The sequence below is a fragment of the Aythya ferina genome (assembly GCF_964211825.1).
Source record: "Aythya ferina genome assembly, chromosome: 5".
Lineage (NCBI taxonomy): Eukaryota > Metazoa > Chordata > Aves > Anseriformes > Anatidae > Aythya > Aythya ferina.
The window spans coordinates 48,805,948-48,822,093 of NC_140301.1; the positions used below are offsets into that span (position 1 = coordinate 48,805,948).

Consider the following 16,146-nt stretch of genomic DNA (forward strand, 5'->3'; position numbering starts at 1 on the left):
TATATAATACCATGCCTAACAAGAACTGTATTCAGGCATGACTGTATTAAAATGCTTTTTCGTGTTGCCTTCATTGCAAAACCACAAAAGCAGTTTACAGAATTATGGAACTAATTGTGGAAGGTATCTGGCAAGTATCACTCATTCCCCCTTACACCTTTGACTTCTACAGGCAGAAAACCACAAATTATGTTGGATGGACTGTGAGGAAAACAGTAAACATCTGTTTGATGAAGTATGAATTTCCCTTGAATATCATATCACAATTACAAAATTAATTTTTTGTTGTTGTTGTTTTGTTTTTTTTTTTTTTTTTACAGTAAGACTTTGGCCTAAAGCTACAACATGGGGAGAAACAATCTTTCAGCTTCAATAGGAATAGGTTCTAAATTAGTAAATATTGTATTTATGAACATAGTTTGGACATATTGAGACATATTTATCATTAAAAGAATGAACACCATGAAAGTGAGATCAGATTTTTTTTTTTTTTTATTGACAGCTTCTTGGCAGGTCCACACAACTTGAACTTTAGATCTGGGTCATAAAACATGCTCTGTCAAGAATTAGCATTAGTCTTCTCCTTTGGTGCAATTAACACACAGCTTAAATTATTACCTCTTAACTGCATGACTAGGCAGCTGTGCCAACTTTACCAAACTTGACATTCCTCTGAACATCAGACCACTGTTTGTACAGTGATGCTGTTTCTCCACAGAAAGGAATATGGCTAGCCCTGTAATCTGACTCACAGATTTGTGCTTTTCAGGCACTGTTACTTTATATTCCTCATATATTAGAACACTTAGGTGAAGGAACTTACAAAGTAACATGAAAGTTCAAATCCAAACCTCCATGCTTTAGTGATTACAAAAACATGTAGTTGTCACAGGTTACAGTTAATACAATTCAAGGGGCCTAGAGTATCATTATTATTATTTTTTTTTTAATATGACTGCTATACCATATAGCTACAGAAATATTTATGATATTCTTACAACAGAGGATAAAAGGCTCAAGTTCCAAGAACTGGTATCAAGTACGTCTTAACAAGCTTTGCCAGCCTACACCTACTTATTAAATGGAGAGTCTTATTTCAGAATCAGTTTATGGCACAACAAAGGAAGGAAAGGTAAAGCTGTGGATAATTTGCAAACAAGCAAAGAAATAATTCAGTGCTTTACAGACTCCTTTTCTGTTTTCAGTTTCATATAAATTTCAATCAAATCTACATTCTGAAAAATATAGCATTTCAAAATGGCATTTGCATACATGTAACATTTTAAAGCCATTACTTGGCTGTATTACTTTAATACATTACAAAGATTGATTACGTGCATGACAAGATTCCTTAAAAAGCAAAACTTTAAACCAACTTTAAAAAAGTACTGCTGTCTCATGTCAAAAGCCACATCTTACACATACCAGTGGTTATGGTGACATTATGGTTGGAAATTTAGCATACAGAAAACAGAATTCTGCCCATTCATGTTTAATATTCTAACCTATCAAGAAACCATTGCTGTAAACAAAACTTTACCGAGAGGTAAGAGCCCTTTCATGTACAGTACTACTCGATGCTGAATGTAAATTTCCATCTAACTACCATTCAGTTCATACTAACTTTGTTACTATTGTGTAATGATATAACATCAGAGTATTTTGATAAAGAATTTGGGGTTTATCTTCGAAAGATTATTCTTAAAATGCCTGTGCTAACTGTTAATGCATTAAGTGGTATACAGATTACATACTGTACCTACAACACTTCCATATAATTTATATGTAAACAGAATTTGTATTTCAAGCACCATTTAGGAAAACGAAACTTATCTGAATTGTTGCACTAAGTTGAAAGTCAAGTTTGGTCACCCTATTACACACTCACCCTGGGTATCAAAGCAGATGTGTTACAACCAGTAGAATAAACTATCCCCCATCCTTTGCTCCCCAGTTTCTCAGCATCAGAAACAGCATGATAAAAAAATTTTAAGGTGCATGAATAAAGGCCATTCCTGAAAAAGCTGCAACATTCTGACAGACACTCGAGAAATATTTTGGAAAGAACACCCACACAGACATAAATATTCATTCTTAAAAGAGCTACTTGCACAGAGGTCACTTCAGACTGCAGGAACGCACGTTGGATGTGTGGCACTAGTTTTATGGCACCCAAATGTTCCCCATCTCCCTTCTCCTAGACTCAGTTAACAGCTCTTTTATACTGAAAGGCCAGAAGAAAGGGTTGAGCTCAGAGAGGGAAAACTCCAGGAGAGGTAAAAGAGAAAACCCGTTTAACCCATTATGATATTTTTACAGCAAAAAGTGGCATAAACAGAAGGAGCAGAAGAAAAACTAACTAAGCTACTTAAAAAAAGTAATGGCAATGTATCTGCCAAAAAGACAAAATGGCAAAGCAAAAAGCCTACTTTAAACATGGATCTGAAAACTACAGTTGGAAGTGAAAGGAAAACCACAAAGTGTTAGAAGGTCACAAGTCACTGAACATTCAGAAGTAACATTATAATCTACAATACACTGGAGATTTTCTGTTGAATTGCCAAGCATGGATTTATGGATTCAGGTTTCTCCTGCAGAATGGGTCATTTCAAAAGTGGACAGCAGGACCAAAAAGTTGACAAGTTTATGACTCATTCTGAATGACAAGTTATCTAAGATAAACATTTTTTTCCCCATCTCAATTGTTTTCTTATAATTACTAATTTATGAACACAATTTATTATCTATTTTAGTATTGGTACTGAAGGACATCAGCTGACATTTTTTTGTCCCCTTTTCTGTTCTCTAGATAACTCTTCAAAACAATTTAAATTTGCTTTTTAAATGCAAGTTCCAACTGCTACATATCTACTGTCAGCCACACGAGTAGTTTAAGTAATTTTAACAAGCTACTCTTGTCAACAGATATTCTGTAGCAGGAGTGCTACGGTTTCCTAAATTAGTGCAAACTTTTTGATATTTGTGGATTCCCTCTAAATTCTGAGCTCCAGCCTCCTTTCATTCCTGCTTCCAAAACTCTGAAATGAACCCTGCTCGTGCAACATCCACACAGTAAGATTATAATGGAGACTTAGTGTTTTGACAATAGAAGACGGGAAAATTGTGATGTCATTTTTTCTCTTCAGTATTCAAGTGGTTTCTAACAGATTCCAGAGACATGTTCATGGCTGCTTGAAGCATGTCTTCTTCACTCATATCACCTCCTAAAGAAAACAAATGCATATGAATTGTAAGAAATGCACACAGACAGTTCTCAACTGCAGTTAGATGATTTTTTGTTCCTTCTGTTCATACCTACTGTTTCCGCTCACCCTCTAGAAATTGTGGTGTGTTTTTTTTTTTTAATTTTCTTTCTAAAAACTATTTAATTAAAACTATAATCGAACATTTTACACTTAGGTTTCCATGCACAGTAGTTAGAATCGAATCATGCACACAAATTTTGGATCACCAGTACTTAATAGCGACAAAGCTTACATACAGATCCCACAGATTACAGTTTCTTGAGTTATGCCCCAGCCAAACTAAGCAACAACAAGCAAAGCCAGAACTCATTGTCTGATAATTCACTCTGAAACAGGATATTGACATTCACAGCAGAGTAGGCTTTTCAAAGAAAGTGATCCTTTCCTTTACCACCAAAAAAGAGTAACAGCTGCGATGCGTAGTCTGAACAGCTGCTGGGGTGAGAAAGCAGGCAGAGGCAGGCAAGGAAAATTAGGAAGCAGTGCATAACACAGAGGTGAAAAATAACTTATAAAAATTTCAGAGTTGAAAATACATTTAAAAAACAATACCTGGGTCGGCTTCCAGATTGCTTGAGCTTATAGCTGGCTTATCTTCTATGTTCAAGGTCTGATCTTGCTGCGGCAGCTGTTGTTGCTGCCTGAAATAATTATAAATTTATAAGAAAAAGTTAATATCAGACTTGACAGTATGAATCCTGAATCCTACATCTCATTGTAAGGAAGGCCAAGAATGAGAAGCATAAGTAGTATAAGCTGCTGTTTGGTTGGATAACACACCCATACTTAAAATCTCTTAAATTGTTTCCCCCTGCTAGCCTTCAGGCTTCTGTTCTCGCAACATTATATTCTAAACTGCACTTTTACTAGAATTTGTGCTTTATCCTCTCATGCAAAATCTAACTTCTCTTATCCGTAGCATTTCTTCCTGGTCTTAATTTCCTTCATCACCAGGAAATAGAGACAAGGAAAAGCTATGACAATACCACAATAATGTATTAAGAACACAAAAGCGAAGCACCATCTAGATGACTTCTATGTGACACTCAGTAGAGACATCACTACCAGAAGTAGTCTTAGAGCAAGAATATTTTTCTTCAAGAAAATGACTACAAAAGTTATCTACAGGATTTCATGTGGAAATACTGTAATGCATTTATTTGCTTCCCTTCTCAAGATTGATATTGCACTCCTAATAGTTGCTCTATTTACAGGTTTAATTTCTTTATAGGAACCATCTTGGAAGAGCAAAATTCTGGTATGCTATGAAAGCCTGTTAAGAGACAAAAGTTAAGCTGGACCTCAGTCAGAAACCCACCCACAGCCCAAAAGCACTGAACAATAAGACATTTACTTCCCAAATGCAGTTTTAGTTTTCTATCAGCTACTTTACTTTTCAAAATATGCTTGTCTTCTCCTTCGCAGTTCTTCTGAAGAAAGGGAGTCTGTCTGACTGGTGTGTGGTAACTGAGGAACATTTGTTGATAACGAGTTCAAGCACTCACTTCGACGACAACCTAAAATCAGAACAAGACATATCCTATTAGTTACAGCAAAATGAAGTTTGCAAAAAGCATACCTTAAAAAAAAAGCCCCCTCCCCCCAAAAAAAAGAAAAACCACACGCCCCACCCTCCTCAAAGTGACTTGTTAGTGAAATAAGCACCTAAGCTAACTTCACTGCCATACTCTCTCCTTAGGACTGTTTTCCTTTAATCCTACCACCCTTTGCCAATTTGTTCTCGCCTCCTAATGATCAATGCTAACATGAAAGTTGCAACTTTTCAAAAAGCAGGAAGCAAGATGCTACAAGAAAGCCTGGATTATCCTTCCAGGCCTCAAAGCCAGTCTATTCAGAGAGCCTGAAGCATATTGAAAGAGTGGCTGAAAGTGATTCCAGTAGCTGCTAAAGCATAAGCAACATGAACGCTAAGCCAAATTTAAATGAGCACTGCACCTTGCATGCTGAGTTGAATGGCTCTACGAAGATCAGCTTCTTCATCTTCCATATCAATTTCCTGCCTACTTAGAGCCAGGGCTCTTTGAAAATTCTCCTCATCTTCGTCTAACATGCTTGTTCCATCAAAAGGATGGTTAACTTCTATTGCTTGGTCCACATCACTTCTGGGTAGCCTGTCAAGTCAATACATTTAAGGCATTCAGATAGTAATCATACTTTGACATTTAAAGTAAATATTTTGTGCTGATTTAGCTACTTATTTTTAAACTTTGGCAAAAAAATCTATTGTGCTAATATATTATACAAATATTTTCTCAGTTCTATACAAAACATGAAAAATTGCAATCATAGCCTTCAGCTGTAAAATGAAAATACTGAAACCCTGAACCTATGTGCATATGTTGATGAGAATCTGCTTAATAGGAAAAAGTTCAGAAGTAGTAGTGCTATAAAAGCCAGTAATATTTTTATTTGAACCCACTGCTAGTAAGATAGCTACACCAGCAGATAATAGTGCATGTGGTCTCTTCCTAAGGAATCTTTAATGACTACACTACAGTCAAAGATCCTCTGTAGGCTATACATACTTTTCACATAACTGCCAAGTAGTTTACTGTTTTTATTCCATCAATTCACAACACTATAAATTACCCCTATGAAGTGGAAGAAATAATAATGAACTCACTCCTTTGAAGACAGCCTTATTGTTTTTTTTTGGAAATCAGTATGCAATTTATTCACAATGAAAATGGGATAAAATTATTTTAAGTAGTACATAATGTGCTCTTGAGGTTTTACATTAGCAGTATTTATCACAACAGAGTAGCACACCACAACATTTACAGGTAAATTATTCCTGACAGGAATGTTGTATTATTATTTATATGATGTGGAATGTATTTATGGGAATATTGTCCTTTTCTACTAATGATAGAATACAATCTTAATTGCAGATCAATTACCATTAACGATAGTTTGGTAAGGTTGGCTAACCTATTCTACTATAGTGGGAAAAATCATAATCATCACAGAAACGTATGAACTGGAAGGGACCTAAAAGATCATCTAGTTCCAACCCCCTGCCATGGGCAGGGACATCTTCCACTAGGTCAGGCTGCTCAAAGCCCCATCCAACCTGGCTTTGGACATCCAAGGACCAGTCACATACAACTTCTAAGGGTAATCTGCTCTTATCTATTCATATCACCTGCAGAAGCATTTTGGTTTTAGCCTCTTTTTACATGGGAGAGTTCATGACAATCACTGCTATCTTCTAGAAGACTTCTAGACTGTGTAACAAAGGAAAAAAAAAAAAGAAAACAAATTATGGTATTTATTGCACACTTAAAAATGCACTATTAGTTACTCCACTAATTTGGTTTCATAGTGTGCAATAGCAGAAAACATTGAACTAAAGGTACTTCTAATTACATCTTAAGAGGGTTGTCTCCATGTAGACATTTATCATAGAAACAAATCACACTGCACATTATTAAAATGAAATCTGTTTACCTTACCTCTGTTCTCTTGACTGTGCTGTCTCTTCCCCAATTAGTTTTGGTCTCTGCACCTGCTGTACCCGAATCATCTGCAAGAGCTGATCAGCCTCACAGTCTGGCAGGTCACCTTTTACTACAAATATGGAATAACCTGAAAAAAATAAATTGTAAGTCTACAGCATTAAGGTGTACAAGTAAGTACTCTAAAATGCACATTTATACAGAATACAATGTGCAATTTATTAAAATGTAAGGCTCTACCTTTCATTATAAGGACTTGGGTTATTGCACTATTTCAGTAACAAAACTAAGAGTAGTTAACTGAACTCATTAATTTCTAATAAATAACGATTATTACCTACTTTTAATTAGTGAAATGTAACATCTGCAAGTTACTATTACCTTCTTGTTGTAATTGAGCCAAGAAAAGTGCAAGATATGTATCTGATATTAGTTCTGGACCCATCAAGAGAGAGTTCAAGTTAAACCACTGTAATTAAGAAAAAAAGGTTTGAGAGAACAAATTAGTATAAAGATTACTCTGTAATCCATTTCTGTACAATGTGGTCATTTTCTACGATGGAATATCCAACTCAGTCTAGTAAAATAAATCAAATTAAAAAATCTTTTGAAGCACAATACCTATACTGCTAGAAGTCTCCCTTCAAATACTCTTCAGCTAACAGGAGATCTGTAGCATGGAAATTATTGCATGTTCTCTCCCATTACTCAACACTAGTACCAGGGAACACATCAAAACAAAAATCTAAATCTAACAGTAGAGGAATCATAAATCAGACAAATCTTAAATACTCCATAATCCTAGTTTTAAAACTGTTAAGAGATTGATGAAGGAAGAAATTTTTCATAAATTAATACTCTATCTTAATGCATTAGTAGGTACAGGAAGCAAACTGAACTCTTTCCGTTACATTAACTAAACATGATGTCTTTGAAAACTATGGTTTACACTTGGATAATTTTTAAATTTAAAAATTAAGTGAACTCAAACATAATACATGAATAATATAACAATATTACAGTAGTGGACACCAAAAATATACACAGGTATTTCCAGTTCCCTGCAGACAATTAGTTGGTAATAACACTTCCACTAGGGACAAATATATTCAATAGGTATGGTAAAATATTCTATCTTTAAAATCCCATATATATTACTATCAATTTGAAGAACTTTTTTATACCACACCCATTCAATATTATTCAACTTGAACCAGAGAGCACCATTTCAGACAGCAAAAGAATTCTATCTCCATTCTCAAAAAAAAGGCATTTGTCTACCTAAACTTCTATATATGCGCTCATACATTTGCAGTCAGGCCCATACTGTAAGTCACCTCTGTTCCAGGTGAGTATCTACCCTTCTGTCATCGAATCACTTGACTTCTCAGTCAAAAAGCCCCCTTCCCACTGGAGAAAGGTGAAAAAAAACACATCACCAGTGTAGGAGTGGGGAAAGGATTGAAAGGTTATGTAAACATATATGACAGACAGATTACTGACAAACTCTTAACAGAGTATGGAGGAGAATGGTCTAGTGAACTAATTTTGGTTTTACTACAACAGAAAAGAAGTAGGTCAAAGCCCTAAGTCTATCTTTTCATCACACATATCCTTTCTCATCACTCTAGATAACAGAACCTAGTGTAGCTCATTGCTTTGTGTAGCTACAAGCCGCACGTACAAGCAAAATACACCCCTCCTCCAACTCAAGAACTTTTAAGCTAGAATGGTATCAAAAATGTTCCAGCTGATGTGGTTGTATTTATACCAGGGAGCACCATAGCTTTGAGGGACCACTCAGCCTTTTCAATTTCAAATACACAAGAAATGCCTTTAAACAATATCAGCTATAATTTACAACTAAACCAGAACAGTAGTTTGCTTACTCACAGGAATAATTGCATTTCTTTTAAACTGTATGACAACATATGTAGCCAGCACTTAGAAAACCAAATTGGCAAAGTGACTCCCACCCACTATGTTAGAATTTAAGAGCTTACTTCACAAACAGCTTATGACAAAAACAACAAAACCTACCATACCAAACCTACTAATTTATGTTGTGCAGAAGCTTATCCAAAAGCTTAACTGGCTACTGGAAGAACGACTGTATTGGTGTTACAAGAGACCTGCACATGACTTGAGTTATGACGTATGTACCGTGCAGGAGTTTGGCCACCCCTTGTCTTTAATAGTTATTTCCTGCTTATCATACTACTGCTTCAGATAGTTTTCAAAAACAGTGAAAAGCTATGATTCTATTTTCCCCAACCTTATCCTTTGGATACCCTTAAATACTAAGGATTATAAATATTCATGAATACAGCAGAACTTTGAACTTTTACTTCCATCTATTGTCCATTTAAACACACAGGCTACTGGCAACTCATTTTTACAATGTCAATAATGCAGTCCATTAAATAAACTTGCATTTTATAGGAATCCTAATCTTTATAAAAGACTTCCCCCTCTTCCATACAAACATTTTTCTGCTATTCTTCATGCAGAAAAGCAAGAAAAGAACTTGAGAGGTCACATAGACTCTGCCTCAGCAGCAACTTCCTATAGGACAGGTTCACTGGGGAATAGATCCTAGGATCTTTCCCTAGGCTAACATTCATGAAAAGCTGCCTGGCATATTTGTGATATAACAAACAATTACTAAAGTCATTTTTTTATTACTACTATTAAAGCAAACTGCAGCAAAAACCTGCAAAAGGCCAACACATGGTCTATTTGCAACCGTTTTTTCCACCCCCACTATGAAGTCAATTTTTAAATAAAAAAAAAAAGACAGTGTCACCTGTTTTCCTAACTTTCGAACTGTAAACCAGTGTTCCTTATAATTACAAATAAATGATTTTTCATTTCTGTAAAAAGAAAAACAAAAGGTATAGATAAAATTAAATAATACTGGAGTGCATATTAATGTTTAAGTTTTTTGCTACCACTAATTTTAACTTGCATAACAAAATTTCAGTAATACAACTGCTGACGTTACAGAATACTCATACTGCTTTTGTAACTTACAATACTTAGAAAGTTGTCCTTTTTATCGCATCCATATTACTGAAATCTCATACCCGTGATGCCACAGATACTAAGATGTCATAAAGGCACACAGGTGAGGTGCTAATACACACCACCGAAAGAAAAAAAATATAAAAGGCAGAGTATAAAAAAAAATAAACATCAGGATGCAACAGAGCTTGAAACAGTGACTTTAAAGACACAGAACTAAATCACTGATTGTCAGTATTTTTCCATAAAATGAAAGCAGGGTGCTAAAAACAATAATAAAAGAGTCTTACATAGGATCGATCCCAAGCCTCTGATACTCTGGGCTGTTGAAGAGGATTAGTTCTAAACCCCAAACTTTCAAGGCATTGCTTATGACCTGTCAAAAAACAACACTTCTTAATGAGTTAAACCAATCAAATCTAATTTGAGCAACTGCAAACATTTTAGCCACTATCAACACTTGTATTTTTCCTCAAAGTTTTGATTTCAAAACATTGCTGGGAAAACTAGGAATCACATTATTCAAAATGCAACTGTCACGAATTTACATGCTAATATAACACGCCTACCATAGAGGGAGTAACAAAGCTATGATTTAACTAAGACATGTTAATAAACTTACTCCCCCAGTCAAAGCTGTAATTTCAACTCCCACAAACACTAATATCATCATCTCTTTGCTCTCAATGGACTGCTCTGCCCTCCCTCTCTGCTCAGTGCAACGTCATCTTTCTCCACAGTAATAATTTGAAATTTGCGTCACTGGAAGGTCACAGCACCAACTCAGGCTCATTACCACAGGGTTACTGCTAGTGTTTTTAGGTTGACTATCCCAATTTATTTTAAAGAGCTGTCTATCAAAGCTTTCTGATCAATCTGAAGACTTTAAACTTTCTTTTTACTATATGGGAAATGAACAGAAATATAACAAAATCCTGGGCATTGGTATAGCTTATAAGCTTTTCCCGTATCTTAACACATCAAAATTGGTATTTCCTTAATATTTTAGATTATTTCAAAGTCATTTTGAAAGGTAATCAGCAGATTTGAAAATAAAAATTAACTGAACTCTTTTACAAGAGCTCTTTAAGGCTACTTGTGGTAATGCTGTAAGAAATTTTTTATCAACAATTAACCTTCCTTTCAGTCAGCCAGTTACATAGCAAGTGAGCAAAGCAATGAGAGGATAAAAAAAGGTAGAATATATGGGAGTGTTTTTTCCAGCATCAGTACTGCAGTAACACAATCAAGAATACAAGAAATGCTAAACTGTTCATCATTTTTCACAGAGTAGAAATACAGTCCTGCCCTACATCAGAAAATAAGACAGAGGCTCTGCTCTCAGGGGATTCTGGAACACTGACAAGCACCTCTCAAAGCTATTGAGACAGCCAAAGGTGCAAAGCTTAGCTAACAGCTTAATTCCAGAAACAAGCCCCAGTTCAGTGTTCAACACCTTTTTTGGTGTTCTGGTTTAAGTATTTCCTATTACTTACTTGTCCATTACACTCCTTAAAACAAAACATAAAACTTCATTTCTACTTTGGCTGTAGAGCGCTGTAAAAATAGAAATGGAGGTACTTTAGCTTCTTCCAATCTGCAGATCACTGCGATAACCCTGTAACCACTGTCATGTGCAAAATCACATATATTGCATATGAAGAAAAAAATCATGCAATATAGAACAACACTTACTTGAATTGAGAAGAATCCACTGTCATCCATATTTACAGAAGGCTGCTGCTCAGCGTGAGATTGGGAGGGAGAAAAGAGAAATGTGGTGTAAGAATAAAAGGTCAGAAAGAATTCAACTTCAAGAATAAATAACTGCAAATACGTAAACTAATTATTTCCTACTCAGTAAGACTGATTACAATACCCAAACATAATTATTAATTAAAACCTCAAACATTTAAATTAGAAATGCTTAGTGCTTAAAGGACAGACAGGCATGGAAAATCATTCCCCTCCCTGCCACTAGTTTACAAAACCATAAGGCAAAATTCTTGTCCTTGCCATGCCTGACCTTCCTACCTGTAAGATGATGATAATATAGCTCCCCCTCCCCCCCCCTTTTTTTAAAAGGATTACTGTGAAGCTATACTAGTAACATTTAAAAATGACAAATCTGAAATACTTGAATGGAAATATCTATAAACTTAAGAAACATTAGCAAAAGAAACGAACCTTCTATAACCACAAAAAATAGCAAGCCTGTGCTACACAATATTAGATGTCAGGCAAATGTCAAACCTCAAATTACAAAAATTTTACCTGTAAAAATGTTCGATATTCTTCACTAGACACTCCTCCTTCTGCCATTCTCATTCTCTCTTCCTCATCCAACTGCTGCGCAATGGAAGATAACTCAACAGGGCTAAAATACTCTCCTTGTAGCAAATTATTCAGGCAGTGCTGAGCACACAATGAGCCTTCTTGCTAACATTGGAAAAGAAAGAAACACCAAAGCAATGACAAAAACATGTTAATGTTTTGCTCTGAAAAAAACAAACAAACAAACAAACATTCAATTTAATTCTGGCAAACTTTTCCTCCACTCCCCCCCCCCCCCCCACGTTTTCTTAAGATGTATTATAGTGCAACCTGTAGAATACAACCCCAATCCCCACCCCACACATATACAACAGGGTAAACCCACTACTGTATTTACTTCAAATTTATTTTCTTCTAGGAAAAGTGTTTTGGAAAACACTTTTAAAACACTTTTATAAAATTGCCTATGGCCTGACCAAATCACACAAGTACTTTTCAACCAGCAGGATAATGGATTCTGCCCTCTTCTAAACCATCACCATATGAAAAGAGGAAGCTTTTTTGTTCCTCCTCTCTAATTCCCATTAACAAATATTCTCAGCAACGGAAACTCTTGCTCTTTGTTAAACTTTCCTGTGCACCAGGTGCAGCTATCAGCAATCTGCTCTCCACATGTGGTTAAAGAAACTCAGACCATTAAGACTTCAAAGAGATTAAAAAGTATACATCTACAGAATTTGTTTCCTTCCTTTCAGGTTACTCATTCAGTTCAGGTTGCAACTAACTCCTTTATTGCTCTGAAAGTGATAAGGTGCTGGAAGGGTAGGAAATCTCATTTTCCACATGAAATTTACGAAGAGAAACTAGGTAAGAGAAACTAGTACATACCTACTAGCTGTAAAATCTTGCTGACAATGATGAGACAGCAAGAAAAAAAAAATGAATTTAGCACATTCAACACTGAAAATATTTTTTGGATAAACTATTTAAACACAAAACACTTTAGATACTTTGTTACACATCCAGCATACTGGAGATTGCAAAAATACAGAATTTTTAGACTGTCAACCCAAGTTAAAAATAAATAAGTTATCAACAGTCATCATTTTGTTGCACAGATTAAAACCAAATCTGAATGACTGCATGTTAGGCTCTACCATTTCATATGTGCAGATAAAATACTGTCTTGTTAAGAGAGAAATTATGGTTTCCCATCAAAAGCAATCTTTCTCTAAGAAATAAACTGTGAGAGCAAGACAAGATTAACATCAGTTTTAAAACGCATCTTTACTCTTTTTTTAATCAATGCTCAGTTTTATTTATATTAAGAACGTGCATTAAAAAAAAAAAACACAACAACAAAAACAATTCACAGAATGAAAACCAGCCCCCCGCCCTGCCAAACCCAGAAACTAAGAAGACAAGAGCCTGCCTTGGAGGAATACTCTTTAAACAGCCACGAAAGCAACATAAAAGTCACACGCATGAATCTCTCATGGTCTCCCTTACAGCAGGAACCTCAGAAGTTCCCTTTATTCCTGATTACAAAACCATCACTCAATCGATCAGTGAGTTAAAGCTGGAGCAGCTCTACGGCCAGGGTACAATGCAATTTAGAAGCGTCATCCTCTGCAGCTCTCCTCCAGCTCATCTTCTCCCCATAAGAAGTAACTCAAGACACAGAAGTTCCGGTCCTATTTGGACCACATCCCTGCTGCTGGCCATGTGATACAACTAAAGCTGGGGAACCTGCTCAAGAATCACAGGCTTCTTCACCAGAGCTGTACGAAATCATTAGAAAGAAATCAGTAATAGAATACCTTTGAAATGGAGTTTTATTGCAGTCTTAAAACACAGCGTCACTGAAAGGGCCTTGCTGTACTTGTACAGAAGAAGTTCTACCTTAAAACTAAACAATTTCTGTATATACAACCTGGATGAACTATAAGTGCAGAAGAGAAAACTAATCTTAGAGTTTCTAAGAGATGTTACTTTCATTATTTTTGCGCAGAGAATTCTGTATCCTTCCACAAACTGAAATCCTCCTGTTGAAACCTACCCTGATACAAACTGCTGTCCTGCTTTCAGCGTTTTCAACTATTTGAATGCTATCAAAGAAAGGGCCAACTTTTACACTGAGAACTCCTTAAATCCAGACTAATCCTACATTTTTGCAAATGCAACTTCCCTGTTACAAGTGCCACATTGCTTAGGTCTTTGTTTAGTTGAAAGTGTATCAATTTCCTTTATCAACACCATATTTGCTCATCCTTTTTTTTTAAATTGAAATATTTTTAGTGTGCAAATTCAAGTGGTGTGTGTATACATTCAGCATTTTAAGTGTTTTGACAGGACATGAAATTGTGTGCTTGATGGGAAAAAAAATACCCCCTAAGAAACAAGGCAAAGGTTCCGGTAAGGCTTCCCTATGACAACAACAAATATACGCATTTGGTAGTCTAATTTAAAACAGGCACACGGGCACTTTAGGAACTGCATAACCAACTTACTAATAACCACTTACATTCCACATTCACATGAGATAAAAACACCCAGAAAACCCACAACCAAACCCAGCAGCAGCTATAAATGACAACTAGTTTATAACTTGGAACCTAGCATGCTCCATCACTTTGATTTCAGCAGGTTTTAATTCCAAAACTACAAAGAAATTTTACTTGCAAGAACTTGAAGTTTCAGTTCCCGTTTCCTCATGCAGCAGGCGAGGCAAGACAAAAGGAAGGTGCGCTTGTTTTTCAACTCGTTGTCAAACCTCGACTGGGACTCAAGGTCACTGTAGCACAGGGTGTAACAGCTGAAATCCAACACTGAGCCCCTGAACAGCAGCTGTTTAACATGACAGTGCCTGGCTACCCAAACCCAGCCTGGAAGAACACTCTTCAGGTTCTGCTGATTTCAGGAAAGAAATTTTAGAAGTTGTGAAGCTGGCTTACTTTATTCATTAAGTAAGCCAACAAGTATCCGTAAGAACAGTATACAGAGACTAGTGCTTCCCTTAAGACAATGGAAGCGTGAATAAATTACATGAAAAACAGCTAAGTTTCACACTGAGGCACAGACAGCTGGCATTTAGGAACACTGCTAGTTCACGGTAGCTTCCAGAAGCGCGTCCTCCAAAACAGGAAGCTGCCTGGCACCCAGGAGCCCAGCAGTAGGATTTCCTTACCAGCGCTCCATTTCCTCGCTCATTACACAACCCAAACCGAGGCAGGTTCAGCCGAGAAGCAACCAAGCAACCCCAAACCGTCCTGCTCGTCTACACTGGAGCCTCTCTTCAAGGCACAGCGGCGTGCACCTGAGCGCACCCCAGGCCTGCTCCTGAAGCCCCCGAGATGTGTAGGGGGGCGAGGAGCCGCTGAGGGCCGGCCCTGGCGGCGGCTCCCTTCCCCACGGGGCACCGCGGAGGAGGAAGAGGAGGAGGAGGAGGAGGAGGAGGAGGAGAAGCCGCAGCTCCGCGCTGCCCTGCCGGGGGGACACCCTCAGCCCGCCCCAGGACTATGGGGGGGACCCGGAGGCAGCGCGGTGAGGCGAGGCCCGGCCGCCGCCCCACCCCGGCTCCTCAGGGAGGGCACCCCCGGCCCGGCCGGCTGCCCCCCGCCGTCGGAGCCCCCCCAGGCGCCCGCTCACCCGCTCGTGGAAGATCGCCTCCATGTTTACTGCCAACGGCCGCCGCCTCCCGTGCCCCCCGCAGCCAACCAAAGCTCGCCTCGCCGGGCGCCGCGCGGGCCCCCTGCCGGCCGGGAGGGGGGCGTGCGCTGATTAACGCCTGGTTAATTAACGCCTGGCTAATTAACGCCGGGCTCCCGGCCGAGGGACGCCCTCGGCTCTTCCTACTCAGTCAGGCCTGAGTGCTGCGCGGGGCGCGGGTTAGAAACAGCGCAGCGGGGGCAGCTCCCTCGGCGCTCCGCCCAGCCTGCCTGGGCGGCCACGGGGAAGGAAAGTCCTGCATGTTCAAAAAAAAAAACAACACCTCCAAAACACAACAAAAACAGCTGTAAAACAACAAAGAAAAATCCCTACCAACCGCCTTTTGGGCCTTTGTTAAGTATCCCCTTGAAATATACCTCATAAATCAGCTATAA

At 37.7% G+C, this 16,146-nt stretch overlaps 1 protein-coding gene across 3 annotated transcripts; it reads right to left on the bottom strand.

Annotated features, from left to right (window-relative positions):
* Positions 1–878: 878 nt before the first annotated feature.
* ATXN3 (ataxin 3) lies at positions 879–15,911 on the bottom strand. Of its 3 annotated transcripts, none has more exons than XM_084522777.1 (11): positions 15,692–15,911; positions 12,044–12,208; positions 11,465–11,509; positions 10,060–10,145; positions 9,552–9,618; positions 7,127–7,214; positions 6,743–6,875; positions 5,223–5,398; positions 4,660–4,783; positions 3,819–3,907; positions 879–3,224 (listed from the first exon to the last, which is right to left on the bottom strand). In XM_084522777.1, exons 1-11 carry the CDS (start codon positions 15,713–15,715, stop codon positions 3,130–3,132), a joined length of 1,092 nt encoding a protein of 363 aa, XP_084378903.1. In that variant the 5' UTR covers positions 15,716–15,911; the 3' UTR covers positions 879–3,129. The 3 variants fall into 3 exon arrangements, with proteins under 3 accessions (XP_084378903.1, XP_084378904.1, XP_084378902.1); XM_084522778.1 differs by lacking the exon at positions 15,692–15,911 and adding an exon at positions 15,231–15,582; XM_084522776.1 differs by lacking the exon at positions 15,692–15,911 and adding an exon at positions 14,726–15,188.
* Between the last annotated feature and the right edge of the window lie 235 nt (positions 15,912–16,146).